This window comes from Kazachstania africana, chromosome 2 (genome assembly GCF_000304475.1).
Source record: "Kazachstania africana CBS 2517 chromosome 2, complete genome".
Lineage (NCBI taxonomy): Eukaryota > Fungi > Ascomycota > Saccharomycetes > Saccharomycetales > Saccharomycetaceae > Kazachstania > Kazachstania africana.
The window spans coordinates 215,457-230,749 of NC_018941.1; the positions used below are offsets into that span (position 1 = coordinate 215,457).

At 35.6% G+C, this 15,293-nt stretch overlaps 10 protein-coding genes and 1 non-coding gene across 11 annotated transcripts; 8 read left to right on the plus strand and 3 right to left on the minus strand.

Moving 5' to 3' along the window:
- Positions 1–230: 230 nt before the first annotated feature.
- Positions 231–1,511, plus strand: SRF1 (phospholipase D regulator; the record flags this gene model as incomplete). The annotated part of the gene is made up of 1 exon (XM_003955499.1): positions 231–1,511. One exon carries the CDS (start codon positions 231–233, stop codon positions 1,509–1,511), a length of 1,281 nt encoding a protein of 426 aa, XP_003955548.1.
- A 355-nt stretch (positions 1,512–1,866) lies between these two features.
- On the plus strand, positions 1,867–4,302 carry CDC53 (cullin CDC53; the record flags this gene model as incomplete). Its single annotated transcript, XM_003955500.1, has 1 exon — positions 1,867–4,302. One exon carries the CDS (start codon positions 1,867–1,869, stop codon positions 4,300–4,302), a length of 2,436 nt encoding a protein of 811 aa, XP_003955549.1.
- Positions 4,303–4,922: 620 nt separating this feature from the next.
- On the plus strand, positions 4,923–6,260 carry LYS21 (homocitrate synthase LYS21; the record flags this gene model as incomplete). The annotated part of the gene is made up of 1 exon (XM_003955501.1): positions 4,923–6,260. One exon carries the CDS (start codon positions 4,923–4,925, stop codon positions 6,258–6,260), a length of 1,338 nt encoding a protein of 445 aa, XP_003955550.1.
- Positions 6,261–6,672: 412 nt separating this feature from the next.
- Positions 6,673–6,987, plus strand: STF1 (ATPase-binding protein; the record flags this gene model as incomplete). The annotated part of the gene is made up of 1 exon (XM_003955502.1): positions 6,673–6,987. The coding sequence occupies one exon, from the start codon at positions 6,673–6,675 to the stop codon at positions 6,985–6,987; it is 315 nt and encodes a 104-aa protein (XP_003955551.1).
- A 227-nt stretch (positions 6,988–7,214) lies between these two features.
- On the plus strand, positions 7,215–7,880 carry KAFR0B01180 (uncharacterized protein; the record flags this gene model as incomplete). Its single annotated transcript, XM_003955503.1, has 1 exon — positions 7,215–7,880. One exon carries the CDS (start codon positions 7,215–7,217, stop codon positions 7,878–7,880), a length of 666 nt encoding a protein of 221 aa, XP_003955552.1.
- Positions 7,881–8,013: 133 nt separating this feature from the next.
- KAFR0B01190 (HIT family protein) lies at positions 8,014–8,534 on the minus strand (the record flags this gene model as incomplete). The annotated part of the gene is made up of 2 exons (XM_003955504.1): positions 8,014–8,405; positions 8,474–8,534. The coding sequence occupies 2 exons, from the start codon at positions 8,532–8,534 to the stop codon at positions 8,014–8,016; spliced, it is 453 nt and encodes a 150-aa protein (XP_003955553.1).
- A 420-nt stretch (positions 8,535–8,954) lies between these two features.
- Positions 8,955–9,902, plus strand: KAFR0B01200 (aldo-keto reductase superfamily protein; the record flags this gene model as incomplete). Its single annotated transcript, XM_003955505.1, has 1 exon — positions 8,955–9,902. One exon carries the CDS (start codon positions 8,955–8,957, stop codon positions 9,900–9,902), a length of 948 nt encoding a protein of 315 aa, XP_003955554.1.
- Positions 9,903–10,006: 104 nt separating this feature from the next.
- Positions 10,007–10,384, minus strand: SNA4 (Sna4p; the record flags this gene model as incomplete). The annotated part of the gene is made up of 1 exon (XM_003955506.1): positions 10,007–10,384. One exon carries the CDS (start codon positions 10,382–10,384, stop codon positions 10,007–10,009), a length of 378 nt encoding a protein of 125 aa, XP_003955555.1.
- A 670-nt stretch (positions 10,385–11,054) lies between these two features.
- On the plus strand, positions 11,055–11,128 carry KAFR0Btrna4I. The gene has a single exon. It is a non-coding gene; the product is annotated as a tRNA-Ile (tRNA).
- Positions 11,129–11,290: 162 nt separating this feature from the next.
- AIR1 (TRAMP complex RNA-binding subunit) lies at positions 11,291–12,421 on the minus strand (the record flags this gene model as incomplete). Its single annotated transcript, XM_003955507.1, has 1 exon — positions 11,291–12,421. The coding sequence occupies one exon, from the start codon at positions 12,419–12,421 to the stop codon at positions 11,291–11,293; it is 1,131 nt and encodes a 376-aa protein (XP_003955556.1).
- A 570-nt stretch (positions 12,422–12,991) lies between these two features.
- THS1 (threonine--tRNA ligase THS1) lies at positions 12,992–15,181 on the plus strand (the record flags this gene model as incomplete). Its single annotated transcript, XM_003955508.1, has 1 exon — positions 12,992–15,181. The coding sequence occupies one exon, from the start codon at positions 12,992–12,994 to the stop codon at positions 15,179–15,181; it is 2,190 nt and encodes a 729-aa protein (XP_003955557.1).
- Positions 15,182–15,293: the final 112 nt, after the last annotated feature.

The following is a 15,293-nucleotide window of genomic DNA, read 5'->3' on the forward strand; positions in this document are numbered from 1 at the left end:
CTTTATTTTGTGACAGTCGTCCAGAGATAATATACTTATGTCTTGTTACTCTCAGAGATTTCTTCGTTTACTTGATTTCGCACGTCTTGATTTACTATTAAAGCTAAAAACGTCGTTTAAAGGACATAGCAACAGGGTTGAAGAGACAGAGAGTAAACAGATACTCATTGCTCTGTATCTATAGGTTCAGTGGTACTCCTCTCTTCTTCCTATAAATATACTATCATAATATGGACATGACCCACGATGGTTCACCTAGTAATGAGGTCGATAACAATGGACCTTTATCTAATACGGCTCAAAACAGGGACAATCAATCGAATGATAACGACTCAGATGGCCACGTTGAAACAGATTTGAACGCATATTCTTTTTTTCCAACAACGGTTCCCCCATTTGTATTGGAATCCAATTTTGTAAAGACTAAGATGAATGTCAATGATGAACATGCCAGTATGTTTAATAAAGATCATACTTGGAGTGAATTTGCACATAATGTCGGATCCAACGTTGCATATACGAATAGTCAACGGTTAGATACAAGTAGAGATCCGTATCTCTCCAGAATCACTACTAATACTAGCATAAGTACATATAATACATTGGAAAAAACGAAAATTAAGAAAGAAATATTGAATGATCTAAACAGTGAATGGGGTGGACAAGATAGGTTGGATGGTGTTTTTGATTCTTACATTAAGGGAGACTATAAGATGAACGACGAAAATGAACGTAATGAATATTCAAGATTCATCAATAAAATCAAAAAATATTATTATGGTAATATACGACAACGTTCAGATTTGGAAGAAAATTTGGAAGCTGTTACAAGTACTACTAGCACGAGTACTGAACGTCGTGTAAGAAATAATGGTCACAACAGCAATCAACCTGATTGGATTGTTGATTTGAACTCCGAAAGGAAAAATGGCGTAAGATCAAGAAAAAAAAATGAGGAAATGGAGACCAAAATTGAACACTTACTTCTGGATAACCATTATTTACCTCTATTCTTAAGATGTATGATCATCATTCTTTGTGTTGTTTCATTAGCATTGGCAGTAAGAATCTTTCAGAATTCCGATTCGCAAATCACCGAGATTGAAAGTAGCATAGCACAACAACCAAGTACCATTATGGCCATATGTGTCAATTCAGTAGCTGTTTTCTATACAATCTACATTGCACATGATGAATTTTCAGGTAAACCCATCGGCCTTAGAAACCCTGTCAAGAAGTTGAAATTAATTATGTTAGATTTATTGTTTATCATTTTTGCCAGTGCAAATCTGGCTTTGGCCTTTAATACTAGGTATGATAAGCAATGGGTATGTGCAAGTCCAACCAGCGACTCGAAATATCCAAGAATCTCCTACATTTGCCGCAAACAGAAAGCTCTATCTGCATTTCTCTTTGTATTACTCTTCATGTGGATTCTAATATTCACTGTCAGCATAATAAGAGTCGTAGAGAAAGTCTCCTCCGCAAACACCCGCAACGAAAGAGACTAGATAACATCTCTACAGGGTACCATTCCACTCATTTGCCAGCCAATATATATATATTTATATTCATCTCATCGTATGCGCTGTTACCCGCATACTCATATAACCACCAATTTTTTTTTCTTGTTCGTCTCTCCTTCACGTTTTGTAAAGACAGAAAATATAAATTTTAGGAAGTTGATCAGAGTTTAATTGTTTATCGACAGAAGAAATCCACTTCAATTACTGTTGAGAAAGACTAAGATTGGCACTGTAGGACTAAAATCAATTTTACTACTATACTTGCATTTTTTTTTTTGATCCGTGTGAACTTTTTCATTACTTACACCTCTCTTCTCAATAAGTTTTTAATCCATTATAAATGACTGAGATGTTACCTAGATCCCATGATCTAGATGCTACTTGGAATTTCATCGAACCTGGGATTAACCAGATCCTAGGTAGTGAAACTAAGCTAAATAATAAGAGGGTGAATAAGATTTTGTCTCCTACTATGTATATGGAAATTTATACTGCGATTTACAATTACTGTGTTAATAAGTCACGCTCATCCGGTCAATTTAATTCTGACAGTTCCAATGAACAAAATTCAATCTTGGTTGGAAGTGAAATTTACGAGAGATTGAAAAGATACCTGAAGAATTATATTTCAAATTTTAAAAGATTTGATAATGAAAGTTTTCTTCAATTTCACGTAAGGCATTGGAGACGATTCACTGTAGGAGCTGTCTTTTTGAACCATACATTCGACTATATGAATAGGTATTGGGTTCAAAAGGAGAGAAGTGATGGTAAGAGGCATATCTTCGACGTTTACACCCTATGTTTGATGACGTGGAAAGAGGTTATGTTCGATCCAAATAGCGATATTCTAATAAACGAAATCTTAGAACAAATTACTCTAGAGAGAGATGGTAATATCATCAATAAAAGTGATATTATTACCGCTATAAAATCATTTGTTGCACTAGGTATTGATCCACAAGATTTGAAAAAACTGAATTTGAACGTTTACATTCAAGTATTTGAAAAACCATTTTTGAAAAGAACTGAAGAATATTACGTTGAATATTCTCAAAATTATTTAGTAACGCATTCTGTCACTGATTACATCTTTGAAGCTCATAGAATCATTTCACGTGAAGAAAAGAGTATGTCTCTGTATTGGGATGATCATACTAGAAAACCTTTATCAGAAGCTTTAAATGCAGTATTAATCAGAAATCATATTGATAAATTAGAACAAGATTTTGTGACTCTATTAGATTCAAGAACTAACGTTAAAATATCAGCATTGTACAATTTAATCCAAAGAGATTTTACTTTATTACCAAAATTGGCTAAGGCATTTGAAGAATACGTTAAGATCACTGGTGAAAATGAAGTCTCTAAATTACTTGCTACACAAAAGGAATTATTGATGAAAGAGTCGACTAATGGCAGTAATAATAAATTACATTTAAATATTTCATCTCATGTGTCTCCAAAGGATTATATTAAAAAGTTGTTGGAAGTCTATGAAATATTCCGTCTAATTACAAACGAGTGTTTTATCAATGATCCACTTTTCACAAAGGCACTTGATAACGCATGTAGATCCTACATCAATAACAATGAATTAGCATTACCTGCTGGTTCACCAAAATCAGCAACCTCAAAAACTTCTGAAATGTTAGCCAAATATAGTGATCAGTTGTTAAAGAGATTAACAAAACAGGAAATTTCCAATAATATGTCAATTGATGATATTATGATGATTTTTAAATTTTTAACTGACAAGGACGTTTTTGAATCACATTATCGTAGACTATTTGCAAAAAGATTGATACATGGTACATCAACAAGTGACGAAGATGAAGAAGCTGTTATTCAAAGATTACAAAGTGAAAACAGTATGGAATATACCGGTAAGATAACAAAAATGTTCCAAGATGTTAGACTATCAAAAGTATTAGAAACAGAATATGATCAAATGATTAAAAAAAATATTGGTTTACGAAGAGAAAAATTCCCTGAGTTGCAACCATTTATCCTAGCTGAAAATATGTGGCCATTTTCATATCAAGCAGTTGAATATAATTTACCAGAAGAATTGAGATTATCACATGAAAAGTTGGAAACAGTGTACACAAATAAGCATAACGGTAGGATATTGAAATGGTTATGGCCACTATGTCGTGCCGAATTGAGAGCAAACATAGGTAAGCCTGGTAAAGCACCATTCAATTTCACGGTAACACTATTTCAATTATCCATTTTATTACAGTTCAATAATAAAGATGTTCTTACTTTAGAGGAAATTCAAGAATCCACCAATCTGTCGATACAGAATATTGCAGCAGCAATGGTCCCTTTCATAAAATTCAAATTGGTTCAGCAAACACCACCAGGTTTAGAGGCATTAGTCAAACAAGATACCAAATTCACAATTGCAAATCCTTATAAAGCATTAAAAACAAATATAAATTTTGCAAGTGGTGTAAAAAACGACATTTTGAGTTCATTAAACGCAAAGATACAAGATACAAATTACAACGCACCAAATGATATTGAGGCTGAGAAATTAGAGAAAGAATTAAACACAGAAAGACAAATTTTCTTGGAAGCTTGTATAGTTAGAATAATGAAATCCAAGAGAAAGCTACCACATACGATGTTAGTAAACGAATGTATTTCACAGTCTCACAAAAGATTCCACGCAAAGATTTCAATGATCAAGAGAGCCATTGATAATGTTATCCAAAAGAACTATCTACAACGGTGCGACGATGGTGAATCCTACGAATATTTAGCATAACTATATATCAAACAATATATGTATAAATATGGATGAATGAAAAATCAAACTCAGTCGGTAGACCAACAGGTTCGGGCCAAACAGAATGAAACCAGAAGAAGGACGGCTCATTTCGACTCACCCACCACCGGCCATCTTGGCGTAGCAAGATTCCGGGCATTCTTTATTCCAGCCCAAACTTGGCGACAGGCTAAAAATTCCGTTGGTAAAAAAATTCGCAAGGAAAACCCACGGTATGCTATGACTCAAAGAGAGGTGTCGTTGCAATTTTTGCAGCGGAATTTCACGTGAAGAGACAGTAGTGATGAGAGCTGCAACGCTGTATTCTTCTTGGCTTTCTTGAAGGTTGGTTGCCTCGAGAACTAGGTAATATCTTGTTTTGGACTGTGGTAGCTTTTTGCCCGTTTCATTGCATTTTTACTGTGGGAATATAACTGCAACGAAAAAGCAAGGTAAGTCTGGTTCAGTGGTCATCAATTTTTGTAGCAGTGACTAATTCATACGTTTTAGAAAGATATATAAGAGTCGAGAGCCCAAATGCTTTGAGGTTCAGATTCCTTCTTTCTAGTATAACAGTAAATAACTGATATACAATAGTTCTATAAGTCTCCCATATCAATATGACTGAAAACAAAAGTGACACTTTCCAAAAAGTTACAGAAACCACATCAGCACCAGATCCTCATCAAGTTAATCCGTATGGGCCTAACCCTTCCGATTTTTTATCTAACGTCAACAGTTTCCAATTGATTGACTCGACTTTGAGAGAAGGTGAACAATTCGCTAATGCCTTCTTTGACACTGAGAAGAAGATCGAAATTGCCAAGGCATTGGACGATTTTGGTGTCGATTACATAGAATTGACATCTCCAGTCGCTTCTGAACAATCTCGTAAAGATTGTGAAGCCATTTGCAAATTAGGTTTAAAGGCAAAGATCTTGACACATATTCGTTGTCACATGGATGACGCTCGTGTTGCTGTTGAAACCGGTGTCGATGGTGTCGATGTTGTTATCGGTACTTCAAAGTTCCTTAGACAATACTCTCACGGTAAAGATATGAATTACATTGCTAAGAGTGCCGTTGAAGTTATTGAATTCGTTAAATCTAAGGGTATTGAAATCAGATTTTCATCAGAAGATTCTTTTAGAAGTGACTTAGTCGATTTATTGAACATTTATAAGACAGTTTCTCAAATTGGTGTCAACAGAGTTGGTATTGCTGACACTGTTGGTTGTGCGAACCCAAGACAAGTTTATGAACTAGTTAGAACATTAAAGAGTGTTGTTTCCTGTGATATAGAATGCCATTTCCACAACGATACGGGTTGTGCAATTGCTAATGCTTACACTGCATTGGAAGGTGGTGCTAAATTGATCGATGTCTCAGTATTGGGTATTGGTGAAAGAAATGGTATAACACCATTAGGTGGTTTAATGGCAAGAATGATTGTTGCCGCCCCAGAATATGTCAAATCCAAATATAAGTTACACAAGATAAGAGACATTGAAAATCTTGTTGCTGATGCAGTCGAAGTTAATATTCCATTTAACAATCCAATTACGGGTTTCTGTGCCTTTACCCATAAAGCAGGTATACATGCAAAGGCTATCTTAGCCAATCCATCTACTTATGAAATTCTTGACCCACACGATTTTGGTTTGAAGAGATATATTCATTTCGCTAACAGGTTGACTGGTTGGAATGCAATTAAGTCGAGAGTTGATCAATTGAATTTGAATTTGACTGATGATCAAGTTAAAGAAGTTACAGCAAAGATCAAGAAGCTTGGTGATATTAGACCATTGAACATTGATGATGTTGATTCTATCATTAAGGACTTCCATACAGAATTGACGACGCCAAGTCTCGCACCAGCTAAAAATGATACTATTAACGAACCATTAGACATTTCCAGTGAACCAGCCTCTAAGAAGGCAAAGATTTCAAACCACTAGATAGTGGATTTATACAGTATATAATTTCTATCCCATTTTATACGATGCAAAACATGTTAATATGAAACAACCTTTTTATGTTTATCTCGATGCTAATTATATGCATTCAGCGATTGCTCGCTCTTCCAACTAAACATAAAATGTAGGTGTACTATAAAATTTCAAAAAAGAACCAACACTAACAGCAACCAAGATATTTACATCGAACTCAAAGCATTGTAACATCCGTTACAGCCCAAATATCACCTTTGTTCCATTAGCCAAGTCTTTATATGAACTAAAGTTATCTGCAAGAAACTCCGAGATATTCAGATTTGGAAAACTTAGTAAACGGGGGTGAAGAAAGAAAATCTTTCCTGCACTGAAAACACTATTAAAAAGGACGTTCAGAGCATCTCTTACCATCTTAATCATGTCAATAATATGTTCTTTGGCTCCATTACGTGGTGCCAGAGCTGTGACACCAAGATTAGTTACAATTTCAATTAGAAACTACAACAATAATAATAGGAACGGAAACGGTGATGTATTGCCACCTCCACCGCCAGACTCCGGATTGAACCTTCTTAGAGACAGAGAAATTGCTCGTGAAGACTATTTCATCAGACGACATGAAAGAGAACAGCTATTGAAATTTAAAGAACAATTAAAATTGCATCACGAACAATTAGAAAAGCTCGAGAAGAAAATCGACAAATTGATGCAAAATGGTCCTGAAGCAAAATAAAAGTGAACTCATTTAATCAGACCGTAATATACCAAGACACTCTTCATATAACCATATATATTCCAGTATATGACTTTATATATCTCTAGCGATGCTTACAATTAAAGTAATTTTTTCAAGCAGATGACAAAAAAAAAACAACAAAAATGGATTAACACGGAGAAGGTAAGTCAAGTGTTTACTAGCAGGATAAACATAGAACAGGGGCCATTTACAGGGAGTCAGAGATGCGAACTAGGTCTCTTGGGAGCAGAGACAAAAATGACACGAAGAAACTACATTTAATAACGCCGGAAGAGCCAAAACGAAGGAGCGATGAGGACGGAGAAAGGTTGCTACTATCAAGTTCACCAATGGGTGGTAGTAACGAAAGAGAAAACGAAATACATCAGTTTCTAACACCATCTGTGAAGACGACAAAGAACTTGGAGGTGGAGATAACACGGTTGATTACCAAGTTGAAGACTTCCACAGAGCCAACGGATTATTCAAAAGACGAAATAATAAAGATTTTAAACAAGACTTTAGTATCACTATCCCACTGGATCCTTCAAGCACAACTATGGCAATTAAACAAACTTTCCACTGATCGAAATCTAATCGAAACGAATTTGGCGAAGAAGGAAATAGAGTTTTTAAAACATAAATTGGTACATTCTAATTCCAATCTTAATCGTACTATACCGAAGGCCAGCGGCAAGATAGTGAAACCGAATATATCATCATTTATGGCAAAACATGGGACAGAAGATTATCACGGCGGACATGGGACCAGTAATTCTTTCAAACTAGTAGAAAATAACAAACCTCATCCAAGGATGAGAAGAAGAAGTGATAATCCGCTGACAAATGAATACGTTAGGGTCTTTCAACTGCAAAAAGATAACAAATGAATGTTGAAAGAAAGAAGCAAAAAAAATTGTTAAAATAAGCTCAATTTGTAATATTATATATTCTCGTTTTCCTAATATTTTTTTTTCTTGAATTTCACACTGTGATCTATTGAGTGGAGAATTTCGTTGAGACCTAATTTTCTAATTTGGCCATTAGTTCCTTATGGTATTCACCTAGCTTAGCAAAATCAGTCTCTTGAGCAGGCCATCCAACAATCAAACCATCGTCCTTGCTGGTCTTTGGAATCAAATGGAAATGAACATGGTCGACTTCCTGATGAGCCAGCTTACCATTGTTCTGTAAGACATTGTACCCCTTGGAACTGTCTAATTGATCTAAACCAAGGGCCTTAGTTAATTTCTTGGTAACTGGTAAGATATCCATCAAATATTCATCGGGAATATCATGTAGTTTGGCACCATGGTACTTTGGAATAACCAGAGTATGACCTCTAGAAGTAGGTTGAATGTCCAAGAATGCGAAAGTGTACTTGGTTTCAATCAATTTGAATGAAGGAATCTCACCTAGCACAAAGTTAGTATCACATGCAGCAATTTGAAGACAAACCAATAAGATTAGAGCACTCACATACCTTTAATGATCTTACAAAAGATGCATGCTGCATCGTGGGCAACTGGGGCGGCAGAGGACATACTATATAATCTCAATTGAAGCGTCTTCCAATGTATCAAGAGTATATGAAGAGTGACAACTTCTTTTCTCCTATCGAAAATGGCTGCAATTTGACTGGCAATTCTCAGGCCATCACAATCCACGGATACGGTTCAAGGACTTCCCGTCCAAAACATCCCATCACAGGCAGCTACATGACTACCATAGCACTGAGCCCAAATATACGTGGATGATTAGTTACTGAGTGTTAGCACCTTATCCTATCAAACACTTTCACGTGACCGCGTTTCGTTACGTAATATGCTTATATAATAATTAGCCATATATAATAAGGAGAGATTTGAATGAGAAAAAAAAAATCTTGGCAAAATACCTTATATATTTTAGTTTCTCTGGAAGAATTTGTCTTTGAGATACTCGAGATACAATAGCAGCAGGTCATGTTAGGGTTCAAACAAGAATTCACCACTTTGAATAATGGGAATAAAATGCCGTCAATTGCCATCATCGGCACTGGTACAGCATGGTACAAGACAGAAGAGACCCCTGAAACTTTCTCTCAGGAACTTGTCGATCAGATTAAATATGCACTCACTTTGCCTGGCATCGTACATATTGATGCAGCCGAAGTTTACAGAACATATCCTGAAGTGGGTAAGGCCCTTAGAGAGTCCCACAATGTGAAACCAAGGGATGAAATCTTCATTACTGATAAGTATTCGACCCAATTGAAGATTTCTGAGAATCCAATGGTTGGTTTAACCAATGGGTTGAAGAAATTGGGTTTGGATTACGTAGATCTATACTTATTACATAGTCCTTTTATCTCAAAGGAGAAAAATGGATTCACAATGGAAGAAGCATGGAAATACATGGAAGATTTATACAAAGCTGGTAAGGTGAAAAATATTGGTGTTTCTAATTTTTCTATGGCTGATTTACAAAGAATTTTAAAGAGTTGTGAAGTTAAACCTCAAGTTAATCAAATTGAATTTAATGCCTTCTTACAAAACCAAACTCCAGGCATTGTGAACTTTTGTAGGGAAAATGATATTCAAGTGGTGGCTTATACACCATTAGGTCCATTACAAAGAAAATCAAAGAATTTCGAACAAGAGAATTTCCATAAGTTTGTTAAACAATTGGCTGAAAAATATGATAAGAGTGAAGCACAAATATTACTTCGTTGGGTAAGCAAACGCGGAATTATCCCAGTCACCACTTCTTCAAAAGAGAAAAGAATTAAAGATGCACAATATCTTTTCACTTTCGATCTAACTGACAGTGAGGTTGAGAAAATCACTCAATTAGGTTTAAAGCATGAACCACAAAGAATGTACTGGAATGATCAATATGATAAGTTTAATTCACAATCACAAAAAATTTAATTAATATACACTTATTTAAATGACAATATAGCTTTTTCTTTCATGAGTAACATAATTAAGAATAAAATTTTTTTTGACTACTAGACCATTTTTAAGACCACAATTCACATTGGCAATTCACTATATGGAGGAGGAGGAACACTATGTATTATTTTACTGTCCCTCCGTTGAAAATTCTGTAGTCTTTGCTCATCGGTACTGCCATCAATGAGAGGAGAATTCTCTAAATCTCTATTTCCATCTTCCACTCCCCTTTGAAACACGTATATGTACTCTGTACCTTGTCTTATTGGAGATGTAACTGTAATAAAGTACCATGCATGTATTAACCCAGGTAGGTAGCCCATCAATGTCAGTAAACAGTTCAATAGTAAGTCGGAGGAACAGAAGCCTGATCTAAATATAACCCCTAGCGGGGGGAAGACAATCGAGAGCATATAAAGGCAGAAATCTGATATGGAACAAAGACAACAGATGCACATGATATTAGTAAAGTATAGAGGTTTGGCGAGGTAGTTATGTTCTTATCTCTACCTTAGAAGGTCTACTTCTTTCAATAAATTTCGGTCATCTCTCGCTTATGATTCGCAATTATTATAAATCTAGATACTTCATTATTGAAAGAGGTATCTAGAAAGACTCGGGACCCAAACAAAGAACTGTTTACTGAACGAACGCTGTTTATATGAAAAAGGAATGCGTTCATCGAGTTAATTTGATATAAGTCACTGTCGAAAATCTCTCTTGCCAGGGAAAAGGGGGATGTGAAGGTAACTTTCGAACTTCCAACGGATATTCTCTAGGTTATAATGAGCATAGAGGGTCTCTCGGGTCTTCTCCAGAATATTGACCACTTGGATTCGATATATTTGTGAAGTAGAGGAAAATGCTGCAATAAAGATGAGCATTGGACAAGAATTTCAGAAAGCATCAAGACCTTCACGTTTTGCTCCGGCTTGAATGGAGGTTTTGACATATCCCAATGTATTTTCCCAAAGCCATTTTCACCTTAATTGACTGGAAATCTCGTAAAACGGCTCAAATATAGAAAATTATTGTATATACTGACAAATGGAATTTGTAGGGTGAAGAAAAGAAAATATTTTGTTACATTCCAATGTCGCATTATTTTTCAAAAAAATACAAATCATTGGTCTCTTGGCCCAGTTGGTTAAGGCACCGTGCTAATAACGCGGGGATCAGCGGTTCGATCCCGCTAGAGACCATCTTATTTTTTTTTCCTTTGAAACACTACTTGATTCCGTGGCTCTCTAAATCCGTTGCTACTGCACAAGTACTATATTATGATCAATTTTCATTTTGTTTAATGTGTTAAAAATGATGCTCACTTGAGGAAATTTCCGTACATATCTGTATATAGAACCTCATTATCTTCTCAATACGCCACTTCTGAATGGCTTGAAAGAATTGTAATTTTCGTAGTTAGATGGTTGTTGTTGATACTGTCCATTATTTCTATTATTATAAGCGGAGCCGTATCTTGAGCCATTCATACTTTGAGATATAGCTTGTGGATTTCTTGGGAAATCTAAAGGATGTTTATCTCTTGAGGGTTTTAATGTCTTTCCCCTCTGATGTGGTTGCACAGTCTTCTTTTTCCTACTACTATTATTATTATTACTATTATTATTATTATTATTATTATTATTATTATTATTATTATTATTATTATTATTATTATTATTATCATGTCTTCTACGCTTTTTCGACGTCGTATTATTATTGTTTCTATTTATATCATCATAAAGTGATTCATCGTATTCGTAATCGTCGTAACTGAAGAATCCATTGTCATTATTATTATAACTATCATAAATCGATGATTCATGATTTCTTTTATGTGACAATCTATCCAAATTTTCAAAATATTGACTTTTCAATGAAGATGCCAAATTATCACCTGAGAATGCACTTCCATCTTCATTTGGCACTCTTGAAGATCTTCTTAAATCACAATCGTCACCAAAATGACCTTTTGAACCACAATTATAGCAAAATACGGACTCCAATGGTAGCGATATCTTCTCATTAGCATCATCTTTCAAAAGATAAACCCTCCATATACTAGGACATCTTTCTCTAGAATGTTTCTTACTATTACAGAGGGCACAATACGTTCTCTTCCATTTATGTGGACATTGAGATCTGTAATGACCATTTTCGTTGCAATTTGCACATTTAATGGCTTTGGGACAATGTTGCGAGTAATGGTCATCCATCAACCCACAATAAGTACAAATGACATGAGGACAATTTTTCTTCAAATGACCTCTCTGTGAACAGTTATTACACTTGGGTAATGCTTCTTTTATAACGTTATCATTATCATCGCCATCGGCACCAAAGTAACGACCTTGGCCCCTCAGAGACCGCAGCGTATCTGGGTCTTCATCCACCTCTTCAATAGAAGGTGCCACAATCTTGGGTTTCTCAAGTGACACATCTGTAACAAACGGTAACGTATCCATGGCTTCAACTTCAGATAGAGAAGACGACATATTTTATAACTAACTAACGCAAAAAGATCGGGGGAAACAGGTATAAACAACACAATAATAGTCCACAGAACCGATATACCGACTCAACCGCTCCTGAAACAGTCTTCTATTCGCTATAATCTCTTGCGATGAGCTTAGAAAGAGTGCAAAATTTCAAGCCTTCACGATATTTTTTTTCTTTGTCGTTTTCTCTGCTTGAAATGCTGAAAAGTGATAAAACGAAGAATCCTTCACGATAACCACCAATAGGAGTGCTGTTTCACTAACAATATTGAGCTAATACATACTCTGGAAGTCTAGCTTACGGGCCCCAAAGTTAGCATTGAATGCTCAACTTTATGCCAGATTTGAGCATTATATTCCAACTAGCACGTGACAGAAAATTCAGTTTAGTATGCAGAATAATCATCACGAAGAACGAGGTGCAAAGAAAAATTTTGTTGTTTCTTTTTTCGTTTTGCCATCGCAAATTTCACTTCGAGAACAGCAAGACAGTTTATAATATGGATTAATATGACAGTTGATACGAGGTACACGGTTTATTAAGAGGCCCTAGAGTGTCGATTGAAGATGAGTGCTGCTGCTGAAGTTACTGAGCAGGTGAAGAAAATGTCTGTTGACGACAAGAAACCAAAGGTTCAGAAGAAATCCAAGCAACAAATGCTTTATATGGATCCAGAACCACAATTTATTCAAGAAAGAATCGAATTTTTCGAAAAACTACAAAGGGAATACCATGAAAAGATCTCTTCTTTGGGACGTAACCCTATCAAGATTGTCTTAAAAGATGGTTCCATCAAAGTAGGTACTTCATGGGAAACTACTCCATTGGATATCGCTAGAGAAATCTCTAAATCTTTAGCTGATAGATTATGTATCGCCAAGGTCAATGGTCAATTGTGGGATTTAGAAAGACCTTTTGAAGGCGAATCAAATGAAGAACTCAAATTGGAATTATTAGACTTCGAATCGGATGAAGGTAAGAGGGTCTTCTGGCATTCTTCTGCTCACGTCTTAGGTGAAGCTTGTGAATGTAACTTAGGTGCTCACATCTGTTTAGGTCCACCAACTGATGACGGTTTCTTCTATGAATTCGCCACCAGAGACAGTTTGAGAGATCCCTCTGAATGTGAAGAAAGAACCGTCTCTCAAGCTGATTTCCCAAATTTGGAAGGTGTTGCCAAGGATGTCATTAAACAAAAGCAAAAATTCGAAAGATTAGTCATGTCTAAAGAAGATTTATTGAAAATGTTCCATTACTCCAAGTATAAGACCTATTTGGTTCAAACTAAAATCCCAGATGGCGGTGCCACCACCGTTTACCGTTGTGGTAAATTAATTGATTTATGTGTTGGTCCACATATTCCACATACTGGTCGTATCAAGGCTTTCAAACTATTAAAGAACTCTTCTTGTTACTTCCTAGGTGATGCTGAAAACGATTCTTTACAAAGAGTCTACGGTGTCTCTTTCCCAGATAAAAAATTAATGGATGCTCATTTGAAATTCCTTGAAGAAGCTCAAAAGAGAGACCATAGAAAATTAGGAAGAGAACAAGAACTATTCATGTTTAATGAAATGTCTCCAGGTTCTGCTTTCTGGTTACCTCACGGTACTAGAATTTACAACACTTTAGTAGACTTATTAAGAGGTGAATACCGTAAGAGAGGTTACGAAGAAGTCATTACTCCAAACATGTACAACTCTAAATTATGGGAAACTTCCGGTCACTGGGCAAACTACAAGGAAAATATGTTCTCCTTTGAAGTTGAAAAGGAAACTTATGGTTTAAAACCAATGAACTGTCCAGGTCATTGTTTAATGTTCAAGTCTAGAGAACGCTCTTACAGAGAATTACCATGGAGAGTCGCGGATTTCGGTGTCATTCACAGAAACGAATTCTCTGGTGCTTTATCTGGTTTAACTCGTGTTAGAAGATTTCAACAAGATGATGCACACATCTTCTGTACCCAAGATCAAATTGAATCTGAAATTGAAAATATTTTCGATTTCTTGAAATTCGTTTACGGTGTATTTGGTTTCGAATTCAAGATGGAATTATCAACTAGACCAGAAAAATATGTCGGTGAATTAGAAACTTGGAATGCTGCCGAAAAGAAATTAGAATCCGCTTTGAACAAATGGGGTGGTAACTGGGAATTGAATCCAGGTGATGGTGCTTTCTATGGTCCAAAGATTGATATCATGATTTCTGACGCTTTAAGAAGATGGCATCAATGTGCTACCATCCAATTAGATTTCCAATTGCCAAATAGATTCGAGTTAGAATTTAAAGCAAAGGACAACAAGGAGGAAGCCAATGAAAATTATGAAAGACCAGTCATGATCCATCGTGCTATCTTAGGTTCCGTTGAAAGAATGACCGCTATCTTAACTGAACATTTTGCTGGTAAATGGCCATTCTGGTTATCCCCACGTCAAGTCTTAGTTGTTCCGGTTGGTGTCAAATATCAAGATTACGCACAGGAAGTTCGTGATCAACTTCACGACGCTGGCTTCTACGCTGACGTCGATTTAAGTGGTAACACCCTACAAAAGAAGGTTAGAAACGGTCAACTACTGAAATATAACTTCATTTTCATTGTCGGTGAACAAGAAATGACCGAAAAATCTGTTAATATCAGAAATAGAGATGTTATGGAACAACAAGGTAAAAATGCTACCATTTCTCTTGCCACCGTTATTGAACAATTAAACAATTTAAAGGAAGAAAAGAGAAATGACAACATGTTAAACTGAGTCCATCTTTACCTACAAAAATGCTCATAGTATATGTATAGGTCTTTTATAATGATTATACATTTTTATATGTGAAAAATAATGTTTATGTAAAATGTCACATACGTAAAAA